The 19,642-nt window shown below is 46.0% G+C and overlaps 1 protein-coding gene across 1 annotated transcript in view; it reads left to right on the top strand.

Annotated features, from left to right (window-relative positions):
• LOC309552426 (pseudouridylate synthase 1 homolog) overlaps positions 1 to 19,642 on the top strand; it is a 100,423-nt gene that overhangs the window by 42,446 nt on the left and 38,335 nt on the right. The window contains exon 2 of the mRNA XM_082253381.1: positions 17,140 to 17,242. Within this exon, the coding sequence (XP_082109507.1) occupies positions 17,147 to 17,242 (96 nt within the window). The 5' untranslated portion in view covers positions 17,140 to 17,146. The remainder of the gene's footprint in view (positions 1 to 17,139; positions 17,243 to 19,642) is intronic.

Here is a 19,642-nt window from a genome sequence, read left to right on the forward strand (position 1 = left end):
CAACATTTGGCTCCTCCCCGGAGGGAGCCTTTGCCTCCATGGGACTTGAACTTAGTTCTGTCCGCGTTGCAGCGTTCTCCCTTTGAAAACATCCGGGAGATATCATTGCCTCTGCTGTCTAAGAAGGTTGCTTTTTTAGTGGCGATCACAACGGCTCGCAGAGTGTCGGAGTTGGCAGCGTTGTCTTGCCGTTCTCCTTACCTGGTGATTCACAAGGATAAGGTGGTCTTGCGACCTCATGCGTCTTTTCTTCCTAAGGTGATATCTGAGTTTCACTTTAATGAGGACATTGTCCTGCCTTCGCTCTGTGCGAAGCCTAAGCATCCTAAGGAGGTTGCATTGCATTCCTTGGATGTTGTCAGGGCGATCAGGGTTTACCTGTCGCCCACTGAATCCTTTCGGAAGACGGATTCCCTCTTTGTCCTTCCTGAGGGACCTCGGAAGGGCTTGGCTGCGTCTGCAGCGACCATTGCCAAATGGATCAGACAGACCATTGAACAGGCCTATGCTTTGAAGGAACGGGTTCCACCCTTCCCTGTTAAGGTGCACTCTACCAGATCTTTGAGTGCGTCCCTGGGCCTACTGGCATCGAGCCTCGGTGGCCCAGGTGTGCAAGGCTGCGACTTGGTCGTCGGTGCACACCTTTTCCAAATTCTATAAGGTGGATGTTCTGGCATCAGCTGATGCCTCCTTTGGCCGCAAAGTTCTCAGTGCGGCAGTGCCATAAGGGACCCTTTTTTTGTTGTGGGCCCCTGCTTGTTGGGGTTGTTTATCCCCTGGGTTATTTGCTTTCCTGGGCTGTTGCTCCTGTTGAGCTTTTTCTGTTGCCCAGACGGTTCTCTTACTGTGTGTGTAAGGTTCCTTTCTCTGATATGGGTACTGCGTTGCCTTTTCTACGGTTGCGTCTCCCACCCCTCATGTCTACACTGCTTTGGGACATCCCAATAGTGATGACTTAGAGGTGGCGGCGACTGTCGGAGGACGAAAGAGAAAACTGAATTTTTGTAAAATCTTACCTGTAAAATTCCTTTCTCTGAGTCCTCCGACAGTCGCCGCCCCCGCCCCTCTTTTGGGGTTTTTTCTTGTACACTTTACTGCTATGCTACCAAACTGAGTTGGGAGTGATCACTGCAGGGGGGTATTGACCAGTAGGACAGCCCCATGGGTGTGTCTATGCAAATGCTTTTGTTCTTTTGACTAAGTCTTATGCCTAGCTACTCCTGCGGAGTGGAAGTCAATACCCAATAGTGATGACTTAGAGGTGGCGGCGACTGTCGGAGGACTCAGAGAAAGGAATTTTACAGGTAAGATTTTACAAAAATTCAGTTTTTTTACTTTTTGGGGTGAGGATATTATATTTATATATTTTGATAATTACGTGTTTTTTTTCTAAATTTAAGCCACGTGTGTCTTTATGGCAGCTGCTACATACTCGGTGCCATAGTTTCTATGGTTATCCCTGGTCTCGTTTTTTTCTAAATTCATATAACATTTGGTGATCTCACTCAGACAGCCTTGCAGCAGCTATTTTCCCTTCTGAGGTATACCTTGATGTGCCTTCTTGCATGTATCATCTTGTGATACAGTCTTGCCATGTGTATCCTTCACCCCTTACCCTGGTGAATGCTGACTCTGCTTTTTATATCAGACTGAGGCTCTTCTGTGGTATAGACTTCAGATCCTGATTCCCTGTAATTTCTTGGTGAGGATAACATCTGACATGACCTTTGGTCTCATGCCATCTTGTCCTAGCAGAAGAAAACTGTGATCCATCTCATTGGATTGGTTCAGAACACCATGAACTTGGAGTATTCTCAGGGTTTTTTCTCCAGTAATACATGTGGTCTTCCTTCATTCCACTAAAGTGTTTCCTCAGCATTCCTTGTTTGAATTCTTCTACAAAGATTGCAAATATCTCAACAAGCTTACTCTCTCTCTCTCTCTCTCTCTCTCTCTCTCTGAAACACTTTTGCAGAGGACTTTAATTTAATCCAAAGTAAACTATTCCATATGTCATGGCTACACTCCTTTCTCATCCTAAGGCAATTGTCAGCCCGATGGGAAATGTGCCCACCTTTCCAGACACTATGGACAAACTAGAATCTCTTTTGCTCCATGTACCTGTTAACTGGCTCCTTTTACTGCCTGTTTTGGTTTCAGCCTTGACAGCCCATTCACACTGCCGCGACAGGATTTTGTGGGGCGACCTGTGAAGTCTGTGCACCGCGACCTCGGTGCGACTTGCACGGACTTCATATAATTGAAGTCAATGCAAGTCGCCTCCAGGTCGCCCCAAAGTAGTACAGGACCCTTTTTCTAAGTCGGAGCGACTTGTGTCGCTCCTATTAGAACGGGTCCTGTACTATTCAATGGCGAGCGAGCGACCGCGACTTGTGAGGCGACCAAGTCGCCTGACAAGTCACGCTAGTGTGAATGGACCCTAAGGGTGACCCTTTCTTTGGATCTTTGTTGGACCAGATCTTGAAGGTGGCTTAGCCGCCATTGTTGTTGCCCATCCCTCTGTTTTGCCAACTGTTTGGTTCATCGATATGAACAGCTGTGTCTCTCAGTGGATGATAAAGAAAATGGGATTTTTGTACTTACCATAAAATACCTTTTTGAAGTCCAATAAATAACACAACATCCTTCCCCCTTGTGTTACTGTCATATTTTTTTTTTCTTATTGCTATATTTATCATGATAATTATAGGAGGAGTTTTGGCCCCTAGGGGTTAGCCTTGGTACTTGTTTGTTTCTTTGTCTAGTGGCCAATCTTCTGCAGGTGGCGGTATAACCAACAGCTCATAAATATGAAATGCTATGTCATTCATTGGACTTCAGGATTTTATGGTAAGTTTTTAAAAGATAAAAAAAAATAGTTGAGTTTCTCCTCAATCAACCACCATGGTTAAAAACACTGCACAGCCTTGAATTACTGTGCTTAGTTTAAATGCCTTACCAGTATTCCATAAGCAGCATCACCCAAAAGCTTTCCTGAAAAAAAAAAAAAATGAGAGATTATCCATATTCTGCCCTGGATCAATGACGCACTGTAAGTTGAGCGCTCACTCTCGGCATCACAGGCTCATTCAAAACCCAAGCATGCATAGTGTGCTTTAACTCGCCATGTAGCCGCATCCAGTAACCTAGCATGTACACTGAAAGGTGCACAGTACACAGGCTAAAAGCAAAAGGTAGAACTAACATAAAATAATATGTTTTAACTTGCTGTAAAATCTTTTTCTTGGAGCCACTTGAAGGACACAGGAATTCAGAAACAGGGAATACTGCTGCCTACAGAAGGCTGGGACACCGGTAAACAGAAATATTGTAAGCCAACCCTGTATAGCCCCTCTTCGACCAGACATCCCTCAGCTTTGTGAAAAAGCTGTACCTAGGACAAAGCAGAAAACACAGAGTACGAGAGAGGTCACCTCACTTCCTGTCCCCATTTCAACAGAAAGAGAAATTAGGGGTGGTTGTCCTGGGACAGTTTTGGCTAAAGTTGGGCTTTAGCCATTTGTGAAAACTGGGCAAGATGAATGCACCAAAAAAGCTTCATCTTAAGTACACAGGGTATGTGTAGTACACACTTTCAATCCCCCCCTGCTGCTTCTACTCCTCTGGCAATTCCTAGCTGTTGCAGCCAGGAATTGCTGTGTAAATACAACAGCTATTACAGCAGATACTGTAAAACAAGCTTTACCTTCTGATGCAGTGTTTATAAACACTGTTCAGTGAGATAAAGAGATACAAGGTTACTTTTGTATCTACTCTACTTCCTTCATCTGCAGATCAGAGGAATGAGTTTAGGTTGTTTGTTTTTTAAAAACAAACATGTTATACTTACCTGCTCTGTGCAAGGGTTTTGCACAGAGCAGCCCTGATCCTCCTTTTCTGGGGTGCCCCGGCGGCGCTCCTGGCTCCTCCTCTTCATTGGGTGCCCCCAAGGATAGCCGATTTTCATGGGGGCACCCATGTGGGCATGCTTACGAGTCCCGCTGCTGCGTCCATTGACACAGACAGCAGGACTCGGCCCCGTCCCCGGCTCCTGTGTCACTAGATTTGATTGACAGCAGTGGGAGCCAATGGCTTCTGCTGCTATCAATCTATCCAATGAGGACCCAAGACAGAGGCTGGAGCCACTGGGCTTGTGCTCATCGTTGGATCGATCGGGGTCAGGTAAGAAAAACTGGGGGTCTGGGGGGCAGCTAAAGCACAAAAGGCTTTTAACCTTAAAGCGGATTTTTTTTTACCTAAAAATACCCCCGGGACAGTCAGGGCTAGTGCATTTAAGCAACGATAGCCTCTGAACTGTCCCCTGTTTCACTTATCTGTAAGAAGAAATACCTACCTTGAAAATGTCTTGTCCAGCACTGCCATCTCAGGTGTGGGCAGCTGAAGCCGGAGCGTCCTCTTCGTGTCCTCTTCCGCTTTGTCGGAGTCCCAGAATGCCCTGCTCGAATGCCCAGAAGCTGTTCAGCAGGGAATGACACGCCTGCACCGGAAGTGATGAGGGACACCAGTGCAGGCGCATTGACCCCTGGGATCGATTACGCTCATCTCCCAGGAGTCAATGCAAGGAGGAAGTGACTTAGTGGGCCACGGCTGCAGAGGGAGGAAGAGGAAGGAAGATTAGTATATTTTCATTAAAAACAAGATAAGTGAAACAAAAACATTTTTTTAATTATCCAATTCTTTTTCAGGTTCATCTAAGCTAGCGGACGGTGCAAAGCTAGTTTTTAGGGTGGAACTCCGCTTTAATGGATACAATGCATTAAAAGATGCATTCTATTAAAAGATATAGAACCACATAGGGCCCTGCTGACCGACCCTCTTTTCTTAAAATGTATTATAATTGTACTGTCTGCTATATTGGAAGGCTTGAACATACTGTTGGCGCTATTTAAATCTTTTGTATAATAAAATATTACCACTTCACCCAGGTTCACGTCAGATGACTTTGGGGACTTAAGTGACGATATCTGAATGATGGGTGCAGCTACAGGCTTCATCCAGTTATCATTCTTTTCAGCTGGAGATTCCCTACACAGTAAAAACAATCATAGGGGCTGTTATGCCGCTTGAGTGCTTCTCTGCTCTCGCTCGCTCGATCGGCGAGCCAGAGAATAAACCCGCCGGCGGCAGAAGTTTACCATAGAGCTGACTGAGGACCGGTTAGTCCCCGGTCATCTCTATGACTCTCGGATGCTGGAAGTGACGTCTGGCACCAGCAGTTGAAAACACTGCCATTTTTTTTGTTAAAAAACCTGAGATTGATCTATTTATTTATTTATTTATTTTTATCTTAGGCTTTCCAGCCTAGAGGAGAAATGTGGGGTCTTATAGACATAAAGAGGACCTGCCATGCCCTATTCCTATTACAAGGGATGTTTGACGTAAATATTGATTGATGTAAAAAGTTCCAATAACCGCTATTTAATTCCCTAGGATCTCTGCTAAAAATGTATATGTATATATATATATATATATATATATATATATATATATATATATATATATATATATATATATATAATGTTTGGGGGTCCTGCGTAATTTTATAGCAAAAAAGATGATTTTTACATGTAGGAGAGAAGAGTCAGTATTGGCTTGGGAGGCAAATGGTTAAAGTGATACTAAACACACTGTTTAATTTGCATTGTCCCTTCTATTTCTGTATATGGATGATAGCACTGTAATGATTTTTATTTAAGAACATCTAATTACCCTATAACTAACTGATATACAGCTGTCACATGACCCAGACTTTTTTTCCCCTATGTAATAAATAAAGGGAAGTAAATAAAAAAAATAAAATATATATATATATATATACACAATTTATTTTTTTTGCAAAAAATTAGTTACACCCAAGCACATAAAATCCCCCACCCCAAAATTAATCATTTTGATGCACCCCCATATATACGCACATATGAACATTAACACATACATCAGGGGTGCCTACGCGTGAACACACCGATTGCAATACACATGTTATATATTGCTGCGCATGCCAGAGGGAGAGAAATAATTCTAGCACAAAACCTCCTCCGTAACACTAAACTGGTACTTATAGGGGGCTTTTGAAGCGTCACCTATAGAAAATATAGGGTATTGAAGTTTGTCGCATGCAAATTTAGGGTCAGACATGTTGGGTATCTATTTACTCAGCGCAAGCATGTCTTTTATATTTTTTACCAAAAATTAGCATAGTTTATTGCGTCATTTGTTTGCCCTAAAATTCACTTTAGTGTGTTTTTTACTGAAATTTTGCGTTCCCTAGACCTTTGTGGAAATGACGTGTGACATAAAAAATTGGAACTACCACTATTTTATTCTCTAGGGTATCTGCCTTCAGAAAATATATAATGTTTGGATGTTTTGTGCAATCTTCAGGCCGAAAATTATTTTTTAAATGTGTTCAAAAAACGCAAAAATGGCTCTGGCTGCGAAAGGGTTAAAAATGAAAGGAACAACACATGCAGTAGATTTCTGCAATGAATGCAACTTTCTCTGTGTGTTTATTCTTTTTAAAGTGGAATTCCAGACTAGAACCAACTATGCCTAAAACTGCTCCCACCCCCTTCTAACACCTATACTAACTACCCTATGGAAGAAAGATGCTTATACTTACCTACTCTCAGGCCGCTCCAGTCTGATCACGTGATTCCCCCAGCAGATGGTTTTATGCTGCATTCAGCATACAGTGGGTATAGAAAAGAATCCCCCCCTTTAAAATAATCACATTTTGTTGCTTTGCAGCCGGAAATGAAGACAGACACGGTTTTTGTTTTATCCAGCTGTATTTACTCAGTGCAACTTCTAACATCCAGGTGAAAGATATAATACCAACATGTCAAAAATAAATTTTAAAAACAGAATCACTGAGTTGGAAAAAGATCACCCCTTTGTGTCAGTATTTTGTTGGAGCACATTTTGCTTTCATTACAGCCTTTAGTCTGTTGGGCTATGTTTCTACTAACTTTCCATATCTAGAATTTGCAATATTTGTCCACTTTTATTTGCAAAACTGCTCAAGTTCTGTAAAATTTGATGGTGACCGTGTATGGACTGCAGTCTTCAAGTCATTCCACAGATTTTCAATGGGGTTAAAGTCTGGGCTCTGACTAGGCCATGCAAGGACATTCACCTTTTTCTCCTTCAACCACTGTTTGGTCATTTTTTTCTGTGTGCTTTGGGTCATAGTTTTATAGTTTGTGAGGTTGAAAAAAGACATCAGTCCATCCAGTTCAACCTATGATGTGTGTGTGTGTGTGTTTAGTACATTGTATATCCCTGTATGTTGTGGTCTTTAAGGTGCCCATCTAAAAGTTTTTTGAAACTATCTATGCTCCCTGCTGATACGACTGCTTGTGGAAGCGAATTCCACATCCTTACTGCTCTGACAGTGAAGAACCCCTTACGTATTTTAAGGTTAAAACGTTTTTCTTCAAGTTTTAGTGAGTGGCCACGTGTCTTGTTGTATTCCCTTTCTCTAAAAAGTTTGTTCCTTATGCTAGGGTCCTCACCAGTACAGTATTTGTACATTGATATCATATCCCCCCTCAAGCGTCTCTTCTCCAGAGAGAATAAGTTCAATGCTTGTAGTCTTTCCTCATAGCCGATGCCCTCCATTTCCCTAATTATTTTTGTTGCCCTTCTCTGGACTCTCTCCAGTTCCAGCACATCCTTCCTGAGGACCGGTCGGTCATTGTCATGTTGGAAGGTAAACCTTCCCATGGACAACATTCTGGCAGAGGGCAGCAGATTTTCCTCAAGAATGTGACGGTATTTTTGCCCATCCATTTTTCCTTCTATCCTGACAAGTGCTCCAGTCCCTGCTGCAGAGAAACACCCCCATAACAGGATATTACCATCTCCATTCTTTACTGCAGAATGGTGTTATTTGGATGGTGAGCTACACCTATGTGCAGCCCCAGGGGGGTATTCTCCCTCACTCTGCTATAGGTACTCAGTTTTTTTTTTTCTGCCTAGTCAGAAGGGACCTAGATCCTTGCTGGAATCTCTGGTCCTGGCAATTTTTTCTTTTTAAACAGAAATTTTTTTCCTGTGAGATCTACAATCTACTGCTGGGCGGGTCGACAGGCTGGATAATCTAGATCCAGTGGTCACCCCAGTCTGGCCAGCAAGCGTGTGCATACCTCAGCTCTGCGCTAGGTCGGCCGCGACATGGGCTGACCTGCAAAATAAATGCCTCGTGGGATCACATATGACCGGGTCCCAGCCCGTGTCGCAGCATTCCTCCTGGCCGACAGCCCCTCCATTTCGATGGTGAGCGGTTCTGTCTGGAGCAGTGCCTGCATGTTTCCTAGTATGGTGAGTAGCTGTCCCCCCTCTCCCCCTGGAGAGTTTTGGGGTGGACGTGGTTTCCTCCTTGGGACGGTTGGACCCCTGGGTTCCCCCCCCCCTTTCTGTCATGCACCCCCCCTTCATCTGTCCCCCCATCCTTCTCCCCCTTCACGTTTGCTGGGGCTGTGTAGGTGGTCTGGTCCACCTCCTGAGGTGGGGACAGGGCGCTTTGCTAGCGATGGTGGGGGGGGGTGATCAGCTGTGCGAGGGGGGGTTGTACCTGGTGGGGGTTCCTGCTAGGGCCCCCGTCCTGCCTGGGCCTGTCCTTGAGGCCTAGGGATCCCTCCTGGGTCCCTGGGAGCCTTGTGGTGCCATTTTGCTGTAGCCTGTGTGCTCAGTGCACGGCGGTCATATTTGTGTAGTCCGGCGGCCATTTTGCAGTGGTTTGCCATTGGAAATAGTGGCGGCCATGAATGTGGAGCCCTGTGGGTGGCGATTTTGACAGTGGGAGCCCCTCCTTTTCCCCTGTAGCTGACTCCTGGATCTTTTCACTTCCTGATTGCCGCACATGGAGTGCAGTTTATCCTGGTGGCTGCAGGTGCCTGTTTCTGCTGGGTGGTGAGTCTAGTGGGGTCTTCTCCCTCTCTGGTAAGGATCGCTTGGTGCTTTGTGCCTATGTGACCGGGTGGTGCTACAAGCACGTGGGGATTGTCACTTTGCAGTGTTTTACACTTTGTGGGGTCCCCCTGGTGACTCATGGAGTCTTTGGTGCACATCTCCCCATCTGATCCCCTCTCTGATGCTAGGGGCCCCTTCGCGTCTCAACCATCCATCGATGCACTGACGGCGATCCTGGAGTCATTTGTGTCCTGGGTGCAGGTGGCTTCCGGCAACGGGCTAGCTAAAAGTGCCCCCCACCTTCCCCTGCCTCATCATTCCTGAATCTGATTTAGCTGCCGCGGACATGGGTCACCCTGCTGGGTCTGCAACCACGCGCCCTGAATCCTCAGATAGTGAGGATGTTTCCTCCACATCTGCAACCGCACACGAAAAGGCACTGGTGGAAGCACTGATTGTATCTGTGTGTGAGACTTTGAAGATGGAGGATGCAGCTGCAATGAAGGCACAGGTTCCCTTTGGCACTCACAAGTAGCGATGAACCGAAATTTCGGCCACCAAAATTTTCGGCTCGAAAATGGGCCTATCCCATTTCGGCCGAAAATGTGTTAAAAATGCCGAAATAAATGGCCGCCGAGGAAGGAGGAGGGCGCAGGGCAGGTTTGAAAAGACGCGCCTCTGGGCGGCCGCTCGCCTTTCAATGATGTCCCTACTACTGCGATCTGCATGAATGAACTGACACTCCGGGCGGGAGGGTGGGGGGAGCGGCCGCTAATAACTGTAACTATGTGAGCCTTCATTTCCTGTCAGCGGACGATCTGCATGAATGAACTGAAGTGACACACCGGGCGGGGGGAGCGGCCGCTAATAACTATAACTGTGTGAGAGCTTCACTTCCCTGTCATGCGGGTATCTCCTCTGACAGGGAAGTGAAGCGCTCACATAGTTATAGTTATTAGCGGCCGCCCTCCCGCCCGGAGTGTCAGTTCATTCATGAACATTGTCCGCTGACAGGGAAGGGAAGTGAAGGCTCGCATAGTTACAGTTATTAGCGGCCGCTCGCCCGCCCTCCCGCCCGGTGTGTCACTTCATTCATGCACAGATCGTAGTAGTAGTGACATCACCGGGAGGCGGGCCGCCGGCCAGAGGCGCGTCTTTTTATGAAGGAGTCAGGACACACCGGAGGAGCTGAGTGAGTAGGAGAGGGACGCTGAGGGGGGGGGGGGAGCTGAGGCGAGCTTACCATTGGTATTAGTAATATGCAGCATGATGGGGTTAATGCATTGTCACTGCTGGTCACTGATGCATTAGTGACCGACCAGTGACAGTTAATTAACCCCTTTGTGCTGCATTAGTGCAACCAGTATCAGCGCAACCAGTGTTAATTAAAACTGATACTGGTTGCACTAATGCAGCACAAAGGGGTTAATTAACTGCCACTGGTTGGTCACTAATGCATCAGTGATCAGCAGTGACAATACATTAACCCCCTCATATGCTGTGACAGGGTGGCAGCGACAGGTGTACGTTGCTGCCTGTTTTTGGTGTATGCCCCTCTTCTATCTAATTTAAAATTATTTGGGGGAAAAAGTCATTTTCGGTTTTCGGCCCAAAATTTTCATTTCGGTGCATCCCTACTCACAAGCCATCCAGAGCGGCAAAGGTGTTTCCTTCCCCCGCCTATTTTGACAGAATTGTCGCTAAAGATTGAGGACTACCAAAGCGTCCCCTTGATTTACTAGGCAAAACCCCTATGAAGAGTCCCTTCTTAAGAAGTGGATTGTTCCACCGGTGGTGGACCCTCCAGTTTCCGAATTGAACAATGCAAACATGATTCCGGTTAAAGAGTCACTGGCCCGCAATATGTACACTCTGGCTGGTTCAGCGCTGAGGCCAGTATTCACCATTTCCCTGGTGTCGCAAACTCTGACTGAGTGGGCTAAGCTTTTATGCTGTGACCTGGAGGGAGAACAGCTCCCCGCTGCCTTTGCTGAGCTGGTCCAGAGGCTGCAGTTTATCTGTGATTCCTCTTTGGATGCGGCTCCCCTAGTGGCTTGGCTCTTTTTTTTTTCGGCCTGTCTTTTGACTCAAATGCTGGTCCGCAGACCAGACTTCTAAAAAGGCTTTGACTAATTTCAAGGAGATCGTCTGTTTGGAGCTACCCTGGATGACATCATTAAAGGTCTCACAGGGGGAAAGAGTACCTTTCTTCCGCAGACTACTAAGGCAAGGACCCTTGTCGTAGACATGGGCCCTTCTTCTCGGCTCGTAAGATGTTTTTTCGTCCCCCATTGTCAACTGACAAGGGCTCGAAGCCTTTCACAGCCTCCTCTGGAGGATCCAAATGAACCTGGTCTGGCAAACCGAGAGCGGGCTTCTCCAGACCCGAGGACAAGGCTCCTACAGCATGAAGGTGCGCCCTCACCTGTATCGGGGGTGGGGGGACATCTTCACTGGTTTCCAGACCCGTGGACTTCCCTGCTCCATGACAAGTGGGTCCACAAAGTCTTTCAGGTCTGGATACAAGACGAGTTTCGCTCTTGTCCCCCGGCAAGGTTCTTTCCTTCCAACTTGCACCTGTCCCCGGACTGCTTACAGGGTCTATTTTGGGCGGTACACGACCTGTTACTTTAAGTGATTGTCCCGGTTCCGACTTCGGAACGTTTTTAGGGTTTTTACTCAAACCTATTGAAAGTTTCCAGGAAGGAATGCAATGTGGACCTCGGCGCTGAACTGCTTTGTGCGGGTGCAGAAGTTCAGGATTGAGTCCATTCGCATGGTGGTGGCTTCCCTGCATCAAGGGGATTTTTTAATCGACATTAAGGATGCTTACCTTCACATTCCAATATATGCAGGTCACCAGCACTTCCTCCGCTTTGCCGTGGAAGAGGAGCATTATTAGTTTGTGGCGTTGCCCTTTGGTCTCGCCTTTGCTCCTCAGGTCTTCACAAAAGTGTTAGCCCCAGTGCTAGCGTTGTTACGCCAAAGGGGGAATCACAGTACTGGGCTACTTGGACGACCTCCTTCTGTGAGCAGAGTCTCCTTTTGCTCTGGTGGAAAACCTGGAAATCACCATATGAACTCTAAGGTAGTTCGGCTAGATTCTAAATTTTCTGAAGTCTGCTCTGGTTCTGTCCACAAAGCTGGGCTATCTGCGTCTGACTCTGGACTCGGCCTTAGCCAGAGTGCTCCTTCCTCTTTACAAACTCCATAAATTGCAGAGTGCAATTCGTCTCCTGTTGTCCAGCAGATGGTCATCCCTCTGGAGCCTGCATGCGGGTGCTGGGCCTGATGGTGTCTATCTTCGAGGCGGTTCTGTTTGCACAGTTCCATACGAGTTCCCTGCAAAAGGAGATTCTGGCCAAATGGGACAAAACAACATTCTCTGGACAATCAGATTCAGCTGATCCGGGGAACTAAGGAATCTCTGATATGGTGGCATCGTTCTCCGGCACTTCAGCTGGGTAAATCCTTCCTCCCCTTGTATTGGATAGTGGTCACCATGGATGTTAGCCTGTCTGCATGGGGAGGTGTCCTCTGCAAAAATTCTGCTCAGGGGCTCTGGACACTGGAAGAGTCCAGACTACCGATCAATGTCTTGGAACTTCTAGCAATCAGACTGTGCCTGGACCATTGGACGGATCATCTACAGGGATGTGCAGTGCGCATTTAATTGGACAATGCCATGGCCGTGACTTATGTCAATCACTAGGGGGGCACAAGAAGTGTCTTGGCAGCTCTGGAGGTAGCCGGCATTCTAAGGTGGGCAGAACGGTTCATTTTAGCCCTCTCTGCCATACACATTCCCGAGGTGGAAAACTGGCAGGGGGATTACCTCAGTCAGCAGGCGTTGTACCAAGTAGAGTGGTCCCTTTATCCAGAGGTGTTTCATCAGTTGGGTCTCCGGCGGGGCATCCCCGAGGTGAATCTGTTGGCGTCTCGCCTCAAGAGGATTGTGGCCTGCAGAGGTTTGTGGCCTGGTCACGGGATCCTCTGGCGGATGCCACAGACGCGATGGTGACCCAGTGGGGTCAGTATCTTCTGATTTACACCTTTCCTCCTCTCAAACTTCTGCTAAGACTTCTATGCAGGATCAAGGCAGAAGGGATTCTGGTCATCTTAGTGGCTCCGAACTGGCCTTCCGGGCTTGGTAAGCCAATTTGGTGCGGCTGGTCACCGACGTTCTTGGAAGTTTCCTCTTAGGGAGGATCTGCTGTCCCAAGGACAAATCTACCATCCTGCTTTACAGTCGCTGGCTTTGACGGCTTGTCTATTGAACGCCAGGTGCTGATGGATAGAGGTTTGTCTGAGTTGTTGATTCCAACGCTGTTAAAAGCTAGGAAATCTACTTCTAGGAACATCTACCATTGTATATGGAAGGCATACATTGCAAGATAGGAGTCTCTTGGGGTTCTTCCTCGCTCTTGCTTGGTGGCTCGGATCTTGATCTTCGTTCAATTGGGGGGGGGGGGGGGTTGAGCAGACACTGGCCTTGAGTACTATCAAGGGTCAGTTGTCGACCTTACCTTCCCTTGTCCACATACTCCCTGGTGCATACTTTCTTCAGGGAGTTAGGCACTTTGCCCATCCAGTGCAGTCTCCAAAGCCGCCTTGGGACCTCAATTTGGGGCTCTCAGTCCTCCAGAAGCCTCCGTTTGAGAATCTTCGGTGGATTCTCCTGCTTACGCTGTCCCAGAAGGTGGCCTTCTTGGTGGCTATCACCTCTGCGCGCAGGGTATTGGAATTGGCTGTGTAATACTGTCATTCACCTTACTTGGTGGTTCACAGAGATAAGGTAGTTCTTCGCACCTGACCGTCATTTCTTCCTCTGGTTGTCTCTGATTTTCATTTGAATGAAGACATTGTGTTGCCTTCCCTGTGTCCTAGGCCAAAACATCCAAATTAAATTATCTTGCATGCTTTGGATGTGGTCCGGGCGATTTAGGGTGTACCTGGCAGCTACGGAGGCTTTTAGGAAGTCAGACTCACTATTTGTGCTCACGGATGGGTCTCGGAAAGGGTTCCCCGCTTCCTTTGCGACCATTTTTTCAGATGGATCAGACAGACTGTGATTCAGGACTATTCCATCAGGCGTCAGGTTCCTCTTCCCCCTGTCAAGGCGTGCTCTACTCAGGCGCTCAGTGCCTCCTGGGCCTTCTGTCATCAGGCGTCAGTGATGCAGGTTTGCAAGGCGGCCACCTGGTCATCGGTGCACACTTCCACAAAGTTCTATAAAGTGGATGTGTTGGCATCTGTGGATGCTTCCTTTGGTCGCAAGGTTTTGCAGGCTGCTGTTTAGAGGACCTGATCCTCTTTGAGGGTGTATTGTTTTTTTCAGGTGAGCTCCAGTTTTTTTGGTTGAGCTCCTGTTTACCTGTTCGGCTATAGTTAGCCTTGGGAGTTTCTTTTCGCTGTACCCCTCATGTTTAACACTGCTTTGGGACATCCCAATGGTTAAGATCAGGAGCGGTGTCCGTCAATGAACGAAAGAGAAAATGGGATTTTTGATTTATCGTAAAATCCATTTCTCTGATGTTCATTGACGGACACAGCACCCACCCCTCTGTGGAATTGTATTTCTTCTGACACTGCTTGTAACAAAACTGAGTACCTACAGTATCTCACAAAAGTGAGTACACCCCTCACATTTTTGTAAATATTGTATTATATCTTTTTATGTGACAACACTGAAGAAATTACAGTTTGCTACAATGTAAAGTAGTGAGTGTACAGCTTGTATAACAGTGTAAATTTGCTGTCCCCTCAAAATAACTCAACACACAGCCATTAATGCCTAAACCGCTGGCAACAAAAGTGAGTACACCCCTAAGGGAAAATGTCCAAGTTGGGTCCAATTAGCCATTTTCCCTCTCTGGTGTCATGTGACTCGTTAGTATTACAAGGTCTCAGGTGTGAATGGGTAGCAGGTGTGTTAAATTTGGTGTTATCGCTATCACTCTCTCATAATGGTCACTGGAAATTCGACATGGCAACTCATGTCAAAGAACTCTCTGAGGATCTGAAAAAAAGAACTGTTGCTCTACATAAAGAAGGTCTAGGCTATAAGAAGATTGCCAAGACCCTGAAACTGAGCTGCAGCATGGTGGCCAAGACCATACAGTGGTTTAACAGGATAGGTTCCACTTAGAACAGGCCTCGCCATGGTCGACAAAGAAGTTGAGTGCACATGCTCAGCGTCCTATCCAGAGGTTGTCTTTTGGAAATAGATGTATGAGTGCTGCCAGTATTGCTGCAGAGGTTGAAGGGGTGGGGGTCATCCTGTCAGCGCTCAGACCATACGCCACACACTGCATCAAATTGGTCTGCATGGCTGTCGTCCCAGAAGGAAGCCTCTTCTAAAGATGATGCACGAGAAAGCCCGCAAACAGTTTGCTGAAGACAAGTAGACTAATGACATTGATTACTGGAACCATGTCCTGTGGTCTGATGAGACCAAGATAAACGTATTTGTATCAAGCATGTGTGGCGGCAACCAAGTGAGGAGTGCAAAGACAAGTGTGTCTTGCCTACAGTCGAGCATGGTGGTGTGCGTAACATGGTCTGGTGCTTTTTGAGTGTTGCCGGCACTAGGGAGCTACAGTTTATTGAGGGAACCATGAATACCAACATGTACTGTGACATACTGAAGCTGAGCATGATCCCCTCTCTTCGGAGACTGGGCCACAGGGCAGTATTCCATCATGATAACAACCCCAAACACATCTCCAAGATGACCACTGCCTTGCTAAAGAAGCTGAGGGTAAAGGTGATGGACTGGCCAAGCATGTCGCCAGACCTAAACCCTATTGTGGGGCATCCTCAAATGGAAGGTGGAGGAGCGCGAGGTCTCTAACATCCACCAGCAACGTGATGTCATCAGGGAGGAGTGTAAGAGGACTCCAGTGGCAACCTGTGAAGCTCTGGTGAACTCCATGCCCAAGAGAGTTCAAATATTGACACTTTGGGCCCAATTTAGACATTTGCACTTAGGGGTGTACTTACTTTTGTTGCCAGTGGTTTAGACATTAATGGCTGTGTGTTGAGCTTTTTTTAGGCGACAGCAAATTTACACTGTTATACAAGCTGTACACTCACTACTTTACATTGTAGCAAAGTGTCATTTCTTCAGTGTTGTCACATGAAAAGATATAATAAAATATTTACAAAAATGTGAGAGGTGTACTCACTTTTGTGAGATACTGTATAGCAGAGAGAGGGAGTATACCCCCTGCAACTGCTCATAGGCGTAGCCAGACTTTTTTTCTGCCTAGTGTCCTACTCCTGTAGGGGGCAGTATAACCCAATGGTTAAGATGATCAGGAGTTATGAACATCAGAGAAATGGATTTTACGGTAAGGCAGAAATCCCATTACTATCGAGGTGCACTGAATGAAAATTTTGGTCCTGAAACTGTAAGTGCAGGATGCAGTTGGCCAATAACCGAAAATGACTGTTTAAAAAAATATTTGTATTTTTATATATAATTGTATTCTATTCAACTTTTTAATTAATATCATGAATTTGAACGAATATGAATTTATGATCAGACATTATTGGTACCGTTTAGCGCAAGAAAAGCTCAAGAAAAATGTATTCCTTTAGGCTGAGTTTACAGAAGAGTGTGCATGACAGAAATGTGATTCGCACCACATTGCTGTGCAGATCACATGCGATGAATTTACAATGCAAATTCAGCCATACAAACTGTGTGGCTGAAATTGCATCGCATTATCACCAAAGTGGCGCAGGACCCTTTTTCGATCTATACTGGAATTGGATCGCATGGGTGTTCACACCTATGTGATCTGATTCCTGCACCATTTGACAGTTTGCACTGCAATCTGCAAACTGGTTTGGGGGTGTTTTTAACTATACAGTGACACCCCTAACGATTCACAGATGTCAGCAAAATTGCTGTACATTTGAAGTAAAAGTGCGACAAAAACGCAGCAAATTTACGGTTTAATCGCCACGAATGTGTGGCAAAATTGCATGCATTTTTCCGGCACCTTTTTCTCTTATCAGCAAAATGCCGATAACTAATTTTTGGCAGTCTAAATTTTGGTGCATCTCTTTAATTTATTATAGAGGTTTTTCTTTTTTTCTTTTTATTTTTTTTTTACTTTTTGGTTCTGAATACTTACCTTTCACAAGTAATTGGTAAAATGAAACGCTTGATAAAGTTGTTTTTTTTTTTGTCGCCAGGGAGAAAATGGGGAGGATCACTGTTGTAGGCGTTCATGTAAGAAGCTTCTACAGGAATATCTTGTTCCGTTCATTAACTGTGGCAGCTAGTGTTCCCACCCAGGTATTGTAAATCTTAAATGCTATATTTAGCTGAAAATAATCCATTATATTTATTTTTCCATAGAAGAATGAATAAACTCTAGTAGAGTTTCTAGCTCCCTCCACCCTATGAGACGGTTTCAAATGGGCCTTTTGCTTTTTTAGAAAAAACTCTATAGGCTCAATTCACAAAGCTTTAAAGTAGAACTAAACCTTCCTATCCTTTACAACGAATGAAGCTGCTTCTGTTTGATCTGCAATTGCCCTGGTGCTGCACATGTGATCAGTTATGACACCAGACATTTTGATGGCTTGACATTTCTGTTGAGAGCACAATTACCTGTGACAGTTATCGTTCACAGCATGTCTTGAATGTAACAGTTTTGGGAAATGGTTAAATTGAAAGATTTTAAGAAAAGTGCAGAATTTAAAAAAAAAAATCATACTCGGGTGGATGCAGCATCCGACCCCCGCCTCCTGTAGGAGCAAGAACTGAGAGAATAAAGACCGCTGATTGCTCAGTTGTAAGTCTTCAGAGAGCCAGTGACTATCAGAGTCTGGCTCCTTAGTCTGCCCTACCTACCTGCCCGCTCACATCCTTCATAAACTGAGCTGCGCATGCAGTCCCTGGTTGCCAGGGCGACTGACTCCTGCACATGCGCAGGAATGATGTCATCCCAGGCCAGCCAGTGAAATGGCAGAAGACTGGCACCCAGAAAATGCCGGTGAGGGACGGGGAACTTCGAAGGAAAGATACAATTAGCTCCACAAGTTCTTGAAAGACCAGAAGCCCAGTTAGAAACTGTTGAGTTGAATTCCTATCTATGAAAAGAGTATCAGTAATGTGTGGCATTACCCTTTAGCTTTACAATGGTTGGAGAACTTCTATACAAAGGAGAAACCTGGATATTTGCACTGTGAGCAGACACCACGTCAGCCATCTTTACCTGGGGTGACAACAGTTAACTTCAAAAATCAAAAACAGTCAATCTATTTTTTTTTTTTTCCTAGTGAGAGATTGCTAGGGAATGCATATTCATAAACAGAACCAACATCTGTCATCTAAAAATACCTTCTAAGCTTAAAGTGGTTCTAAAGACAGAAGGTTTTTATCTTAATACATTCTATGCATTAAGATAAAAAAAACCTACTGTGTTCAGCTCAGACCCCCTAATATTTACCTGAGCACTATCTTGTTCCAGCGATGTTGCACGAGAGACTCCGCAGTTCAGGACTCTCCTGCCTGATTGGCTCCTGCTGCTGTCAATCAAAGTCAGTGAGCCAATGAGAAGAGAGAGGGGATAGGGCCAAGCCACGGCTCCATGTCTGAATGCACACACAGAACAGCAGCTTGGCGGGGAACCCAAGAAGAAGAGGATCTGGGCTGTTCTGTGCAAAACCAACTGCACGGAGCAGGTGTGTATAACATATTTGAAAAAAAATGAGACTTTAGTATCACTGTAAGGGTCCTTTCACACAAACGATCCGATCAGATCCGCCTGTCAGTTTTCCAGGCAGATCTGATCAGATGCTCCATGCATCCCTATGGGGCAGTGGATGTCAGCAGAGACATCTCCGCTGACACCCGCTGCTATCCCATTCCGATCCTGTCCATGAAATCCGGACAGATGGAAACCCTATTTTCCATCCATCTGGAGGATCGGATCGGATGAGAATGGACAGGCGGTCCGTTCTCATCCGATTCCTCCATAGAGGACAGCGGGGAATCTTGACAGCTCCGTCTCCGCACACAGAGTGGAGACGGAGCTGTCATCTGCCTGCTCAGCGGGGATCAGCAGATCGATCCACCGCTGAGCAGAGAACGGTCCGCACCGTGTGAAAGGACCCTACCTCTAGCCTTACCTCATCAGTCTTACACAGTTGTACAGGCTCCTTCTTTGTACTCTGATTTCACTATGCACTCTGAGCTCCTGTGTGCATTAGAAACCTGCCTCATTTCCTGGCTGGAGGAAGTTTAGCATCATTTAGCCCACTCCTTCCCAGCCTTTTTTTTCTCTGGTCCTCCACTTTCGTTTATTGGATTTTAGTTTAGTTTTTCAATCAATGTTCAGGATCACATGCGGGCGTTACTTAGGGCAATCTGCATGCAAATAACACCTCCACACTGATATGTGCCAATTAAAATATCCTGCTATTACAATAGCTCCTTCTAAGATCCTGCCCACCGCTTGCATTAGGTCTGAGGACTCTTGAGAGGAATACTAAGGCCAGGTGCTGTGATGTTTCAGGAAACTGGAAACTATGTCTCTGGAGAGAGTCCAGAGAAGGGCAACAAAGATAATTAGGGGAATGGAGGGCATCGGCTATGAGGAAAGACGGCAAGCATTGAACTTATTCTTTCTGGAGAAGAGACGCTTGAGAGGGGATATGATATCAATGTACAAATACTGTACTGGCGACC

The sequence above is a fragment of the Pelophylax lessonae genome, assembly GCF_965119305.1.
Source record: "Pelophylax lessonae genome assembly, chromosome: 4".
NCBI lineage: Eukaryota > Metazoa > Chordata > Amphibia > Anura > Ranidae > Pelophylax > Pelophylax lessonae.